This window comes from Hipposideros armiger, unplaced genomic scaffold (assembly GCF_001890085.2).
Source record: "Hipposideros armiger isolate ML-2016 unplaced genomic scaffold, ASM189008v1 scaffold_211, whole genome shotgun sequence".
NCBI lineage: Eukaryota > Metazoa > Chordata > Mammalia > Chiroptera > Hipposideridae > Hipposideros > Hipposideros armiger.
The window spans coordinates 1,139,079-1,146,610 of NW_017731561.1; the positions used below are offsets into that span (position 1 = coordinate 1,139,079).

Here is a 7,532-nt window from a genome sequence, read left to right on the forward strand (position 1 = left end):
AATACAAATTCATGGATGTAAGAACTCTGCCAACATTAGGAGAATATCTTCCAGTTTCTATCTACCTCATACCTTTGCTCAGAATTGCATAAAATTAATACAGTCCACCTCGGTATCTGCAAGGGATTGGTTCCAGGACCCCAGTGGTTACCAAAATCCATGGATGCTCACGCCCCTTATATAAAATGGCGCAGAACCACTGGATACAGTTGGCCTTTCACATCTCCAGATCATAAACAGCGTTTGCTGTTGGTTGAGTCTGCAGATGCAAAATCAGCTGATAAGGAGGGCCTACTCCATTTAGTGGAAAAATCTGCATATAAGTGCATGAAGTTCAAACCCATGTTGTTCAAGGGTCAACTGCATGTTGTACAAAACTGTCAACTGCCTCAAATAAGAACATTATTGATAAATCTATTCCTGGGAAGAGAAAACATACAACATTTAGCTGTGGATAGAAGCAGATAGAAGGGAGGTTTTAGAAAAAGGGATTAAGAGAAGAAACAGATTATGAAACATAGCAGACAAAACAAGGCAAGTTAACAGAAACATAGTTAAGCCTAGGTTGAAATGCAGGATTAGAGGTGCTACTGACAAATAGTGAAGGGTGAAAGCGCCTGACTGTGCTGCCACAGGACAGGGATATAGAATCAGCTTTCTGCAGCTTTCTTTTCAACCTAGACATTTTGAAGGTGGCTTTGCTGCTATCAAATGCTAAAATGCTACATAGAAAACAAGTGAAAATGCCTGAGTCTAATAAGTCAACTTTCAAGATATCTAAACCTCTCAGCACATATGCGGTGCCTTTGTTACCAGAAGGCCCTGAGCAAGTGAACACTGGGAAAAGCAGCAGTTTTAGGTAGTGAATGTGAAAAGCTCTGCCTAAGAGATGGTTAAAATAGGTTCTGGAAGGACCAATAATGGATAGCCCTATAACAAGTTAAGTTACTAGATTCTCAATTTGGGGTTCTTTAAAGCAAGAGACAGAGATATTATAAAGAACTGTTAATGGAGGAGAATTTAGGGAAAGGCAATATAATGAACCAAACATTTGGTAGAAAATAGATTACTTTCATTGCTTTTCTAGAACAGCAGGAGAACAGTCTTAACAGATCAGTCATCATTACTAAATTCCAGGACAGGATGCCTCATACCCTATTAGCAAGGCATTCTTTTCTGCTAATAATAAAAAGATACTCCTATTTCCTATTGAACTACTTCAGTCATTTCCTGCATTATCTGCCTAATCTATGGGCTCATCCTGATTTGCTTAAAAGGTCTGAGGTTTTACACGTGGAATATTTGCTACTCTGGCTAACCAAGTGCTTTGATGTGTACTGAAAATTTTCCTTCTCCATTTAATGTTTTCATTTTCTTCGGGGTTTTTTTTTGTTTTTTTTTTTTTACTTAACATTGGTTTTCTAAATTCTTAAGCTAACAGAGTCGAAATTTCAACTTAAGAGGTAAAATTTTCACACAGCTATTTAAAAATTCATAATCTACAATAAAACTAACTCACCAACTGGATGAGCGATGGTGTCCTGTAGGCTGGGAATTACCATGGAGTAGGTAGGTGAGCGATAAGGATAAATGGTTGTAGGATTTGTAGAGATGATATTCTGTGTGGTACCAGAAAATACACTGGAAACACTTAGAGGGAAGCGTTTTCGCTTCCCTGGCCGAGGCTGATAAACCCAACCTATAGAAGAAGATGCACCATTTTAATTTGAATATATAGACCCTATATAGTTCTTTTCATAGTGAAAGTCCAAAACACATCTAGGTTTTTTAAAAAGTTATTGTCTAAAGTATCTTTTCCAGTTCTATGAACTCTTTCTGTGCATTTTAGCATATATATCCATATAGCTAACTAGCAACCAATGTTGTAACCCATAGTTCAAAGGAAGAGCAAGGTCAAATGTCTTATATCCAAAGACACATATTGAATCTGTAGTTAAAGGCATCAAAGGCATTAAATTTGAATCCTAAAGCTTTTCCTCTACCTATAAAACAAAGCCCCAGTGAGATTGTATTCATCTCCTGTTTCCTCACTTTCTGTAAGATACAACTGTCTATATCTTACACTGAAATGGTCACTAATGACCAATCATTATTTTTATATTTAGTTTGGGAAGAGTCACTCTCCTAGACTTGACAGTCTTCAAATCCACAAACAACCCAGTTTTCTTCCAAAGTCAGAAGAGTGGAGTTATGGCAGTTGTAACCACTGTATAACTAGGAGAATCACTGGTTCCCTATAATCATTGCCTCTGACCATTCCCCCCTTAGAGCCTCTCTGCTCATATTTTAGAAAAAGGAATTCTTTTCCTACTATGACCAGTAACATTGGCCATACACTGTGCATTTACCCAAGCTTAATCTTAATGTCTTTACTGCTGGGGAAGAAATCAGAATTATTTTCAAACCACATCATGGTAAGGATAAATGTATCAATGAGAAGGCAGAACTTTGTTCTGATAAGCATATAATATTGAAATGGAGAATGGTGTTAACCCCTGCATTCTCATTGTCTTTAAGTGTGCACTGCATATTTTTTCTATTGCTATGATTTTAACACTTCATTTCCTAGTATATTTGCAATATTATAGCATAGAACTCTGGAGTTTTACCTTCATTAAGCTTATATCTATCTATTTAACCCAAATCACAGTAAAGCTATATGTCCCCTGGTTTGCATTAGTGCAAATATGAGACCAGATATCCCTCTACTTGGTTCTCTTTAAGGAAACTTATGCCCAGTAGCAATTCAATCATTAGTATAATATTAGTCATTATTCTCTTTATTGTACATATCAGATAAGAATTACACATTTTTGTCTTTCAATCTCAACCTAACCTACTGTTTACCTAAATAAATTTATTTAAAAGAAATTAGAAGCTTTGTTCATTTCATTTCATTACCAGGAAACTCCTCTCTGTGCTTTTCTTTAATCTTTTGTGCTTCATCATAATAAGGTTTCTTTTGTTCTTCACTAAGTTTGTTCCATTCTAACCCGAGCTGGACACTGATTTCTGCATTGTTGGCTGCTGGGTTCGCTTTGGCTAGTGCTGGCCGGTGGATCCTTGCCCAAACCATAAATGCATTCATGGGTCGCTTCACATGACCATTTCTGTCCTTACTGAAGGGAGTATCTGGTATTCCTACATGACAAAAATTAAGAGACTAATTAATATCACACACACACACACAATTTTAAAGTGAAGCACACCTCCATCTATATCTATTTTTTTAAATATCTGGAGAAAACATACACTTCAATATAGCCAAAGAACCACCACTATTCCAGAATTCCTCATAACCCCTCAACTCAGCATTCTAAGTTATAGCTTAGAATGACTCCTCTTTTCCTCAGAATAATAATATTGTTGAAGATATTGTGGAAGAAATAATGTTGAAGACACACAGTAAACTGCTGGCTTATTACTTCTTTGAGCTTTATTAATACCTCTTACAATAACTAACATGTAATTTATTTCCCACTAAAAATATTTTACTAATGGGGGATAGGAACTAAGACTTGTTCATGACTATAGTCCTCGCACTAACTAGGTAGGCATTCCTAAATGTTTAAAGGAAGTGATTTACATGCTGCTGCAGTGCCCATTCAAGCAAAACTATTATTATATTATAATACTATATTAGTTGTATTTCATTATGAAGGCGAAGCTCCTGCCAAGCAGGTCATCAACACTAGTCCCATGTCCTGGGAAAAAAATAAGAGAAAAATAATAAAAGTAACTTTTTGAGTCACAGATCCAGCTGAAATTATAATAAAGGAAGCTGGCTAAATTCACATATCTGACATAATTAATCAAAAACAACTGTCTATAAACCTCTTATATTGTTTCTCTTTATTTTAGGGTTACTTGATATATAATAAAACTTTAAAAAACACACAAAGGATGAAATAAATATTATAAAGAAAGCTTTGGGCTGGCTAAGTGGTGGGTTGGTTAAGAGTTGACTTGGGACACCAGCTCTGAGCAGCAGGGCCCTGGTTCGGATCCCACATGAGGGCCAGAGATGCTGTGCCCTGTACAGCTAAGATGGTGAACAACAGCTCCACCTGGAGCTGGGCTGCGGTGAGTCGCTGGTGACGGCATAGGCTGCAGTGAGCTTTTGTGAGCTGCCGTGAGCCGCTGTGAGTGGCTGTCCAATGGCCTGTGAGCGACTGCCTCACCCGGGAAAAGTGCAATGATAATACCAACTTGGGCCAGTGAAGCATCAACCCACAACTAGACTGAAGAACAAAAGGACAGCAACTTGTCTGTTCCCCTCCCCAACTCCGCAATAAAATCTTTAAAAAAAAAAGTTTTCCCTTCCCCTCCTTTAGAAAATATAAACGAAGTTTAAGAACTGCTTAAGATAAAAGCAAGAGGGTGGGGTGAGGAGAAAGAATCAGTAAACAATAAACATAAAAGTGAATGAAAATATGAAGATTAATATGACTTTTCATGCCATTCATTGGCATAATGTTTTGTCTAAATTAAATCTTAAAATAATTTTCTAACTATATATTTGGAAATAATGGATAGAAATATCTATAGTTGTCATTTCTTTGAAAAAAAGTTTCTGGTTTATTCTACAGTATTTAAATTTTTTATATTTCTTAGTCCTTAGCTTGTAGAATACTAAAATGTTACATTTAATCATCTAGTATTTTCTCCTAGAAAAATGTTTACTATTCATTTTTAAAGTAGAAAACAACACCTCTAAATTCAGTAAAATGTTCCTGTTTAATTATAACCTTTTTTTCACTAAACACCATTTTTCTTCTACTTCTTGATACACATGAAAACATTGAGCTAGTATAATACAATATTTTAGTGTATGTGCTGCCGAAGCGAGCACGTATAATACAATATTTTAAAACGTTGATTATCTGTAGCATATAAACTGAGGGCTTTGTGTTATCTAGCAAGAATATTTCTATTTTTGTGTATAAGTATCAGTCACATCTAAATCTCAACTTCACGGGGTCTTAAAATAGATTTTTTTTTTAATGTTTGGGAATCTTTAACGTGTTAGTATATTTTACTGGTATAGGTACAAGTCAATCAGAAGTGATACCTGTGCAGACTCTGCCCTGAAAAGAATCAGTTCCATGATTTTACTTTTCTAGCTTACACTTCTGAACTGCTGACATGTTAGCTATGGGGTAACATGGACGAAATTTGAAAACCAGATTCCCCTGCTGTCTAATACCTGCGTCTGAGGGAAGCACGGTGAGCGGGACATCTTTGGTTTCTATTTTTACAGAAGGCTCCAGTAAGGATTGCATTTTAATAGGCACTGGTGTCAAGGGGACCTTGGTCAATCGGATCAGCTCCGAAGGTGGCGGTCCCTGAAACTGGATCCGAGCCCCAGGGGGGACGGTATGGAGAGTCAAAGGGACCCTGAGGTCTTGTTGGTGCGGCCCAAAGGCGCTGGATGGCTGGGCCAGGATGACCTCCTTGCGGCCGTGGCCCAGTCCATTAGATGCGGGCTCCGCGCCAAGCCTGCAGTCCTCGTAGATTCTCTCCGGCTCCTCGATTTTGATGATTCCTTCTCTGACGGCAGTCAAGCTTTTGCCTTCCCCGCCTTTCACCGCATCCCTCATGACCTCCTCCGCCTCCAATTTGTCCTTCTTCTCATCCCATCCGCAACTGTCAAGGGCCGGAACAGGGCCTTCCAACTCGGCTGCCCTGGAGGCCCTATGGCCTGCCTCGATGGCCCTCCCAGGCCCCACCGAAGGATCTAAGTCGGGCCCAGGCTCCTGCTTCTCGGCCTTGACGTGCAGCACCCGGGGCTGCATCGGGTGTAACTCCGGCCCGCAGGGGACGCCCTCCGACGTGGGTGTCAGCGGTGGCAGCAGCAGCAGTTCAGGTCTCAGCTGTAGCAGTCGCGTCGGCGAGGCGGTGGCGCCTTCATCCCAGGCCTGGGGCAGTGGTGGCCCTGGCGACAGTAGCAACACCTGCTCTGGCTTCACCTGTAGCAGCCGCCGTGCCGAGGGCATTACGCTCGACGCCGGAGCCTCCCCGCATGACGAGGCCACGGTCGCAATGGCAGCTGCGCATGAAGCGGGCGGCGACGAAGGGGGCTCGACGGCCACTGCCCGAAAGGGGGTGCCCTCCACTGGCAGCAAGGGCGGAGCTGGGCGCAGTGGGCGCGGCGGGGTCGTTCGCAGCAGCTGGCAGGACTGAGGCGGTGGCTCTGGCCTGGAGCTCTCCATGGGGGGGAGGGGGACACCCCGGCTTGCTCCTGACCGGGATTGTGAGCTCAGCCGTTTGTTGGTGACTTTCTCCCTCCCCCTTTCGGTTAAGACCCTTCCAAGGCCTTTGCTACCCAGAACCCTGCGCGGTTCAAACAACAGCCCTCCGTCGTGGCCTCGCCCAATCACAAGCGTCCTAGTATCCCCGGCATGCCAATCGCAGGCGCGTTCTCCGTGTCCTCCCACCCTCTTCTCTTGCCGCGTGCAAAGCCCTCGAATCACCGGCGATGGCCAGGGCTGTGGCGCGTGTTGCCCATTTTCCCCAACAGTGACTCTCCCTCTCTTCCGGAATTCTCTTCCGGCCGTTGTCCCTGGTTACCCCTCCCCCGCCCAGAGCGCCGGACAATGGCGTTGCCCAGGAAACTGTGCGGTTCCATGCCACTGTCCTCCAAGTGATAAAGGCACGTGAGTCCCCCGCGCAGGCTGAGTCATCCAGCCTTGTATGTGCGGTTTGTTTGCGCCGATAGCAAACAGGATAGGCCATGAGCGTCACTGGAAAAGGGAGAAATTCTGCAACTTCTCAATAATCCCATTACTTGATTCCCTCGCTGGAAAGGGAATCTGACTTAGTATGATTAGTGTGCTAGTTAAGCTTTACGTTAATCACTAGCCCTGTGGTGGGCCCTACTTGTAAAAGACATCTAAAATGCATCCACTTTTCCTTTCTTCTGCCATTGCTTTGTTCCAGCTTCCATCATCTTTTGCCTGGGTACTGCTGTAGCCCTGTACGTAGACTCCCTGCTTTTCACTTTTGTCCCCGGTACTCCAGCTGCCGGGGAACTCCCAAAAATACAAATCTAGTCCTGTCAACACTTCACTGTCCTAAATCTTGGCTCCCCATTGGCCACCTGATAAAGGCCTAAAGTGCTTGTTAAAGCCTATAAAGCTCCGAATAGCTTGGATTCTAGTACTGCTACTGTTCATTCTAGCCCTGGCCCTGTGGGGTCAAGCCACACTAGCTCCTCATCATTCTTCTACCTCAGAGGCCTTTGGATAGGCCCCCAGTGCTAGTCCTCCCTGTGTCTCCTTAACTCCTTCAGCTCATTTTTCAAAATTGCAGCTCAACTAGCACTTCCTCAGAGTATTGTCTTACTGAAAATCAGGTCAAATCTCCTTTATGTGGCCATACCCCCATCACTTCTTTTAAAGCTCTTACCACAATTGAGAATTTATATACATATATAATGTCACTATTCTACTGCCTCCCTCACTTGACTGTAAACTGTTTGAGGGCCGACTGTTTGTGTTTTGCTCACCATT

The 7,532-nt window shown here is 42.4% G+C and overlaps 1 protein-coding gene across 1 annotated transcript in view; it reads right to left on the minus strand.

The window, feature by feature from the left end:
* Nucleotides 1-6,233, minus strand: part of SOX30 (SRY-box transcription factor 30) — a 24,444-nt gene extending 18,211 nt beyond the window's left edge. The window contains exons 1-3 of the mRNA XM_019653972.1: nucleotides 5,228-6,233; nucleotides 2,923-3,162; nucleotides 1,520-1,699 (exon numbers count right to left, since the gene is read on the minus strand). Of these exons, the coding sequence (XP_019509517.1) occupies nucleotides 1,520-1,699; nucleotides 2,923-3,162; nucleotides 5,228-6,233 (1,426 nt within the window). The remainder of the gene's footprint in view (nucleotides 1-1,519; nucleotides 1,700-2,922; nucleotides 3,163-5,227) is intronic.
* Between the last annotated feature and the right edge of the window lie 1,299 nt (nucleotides 6,234-7,532).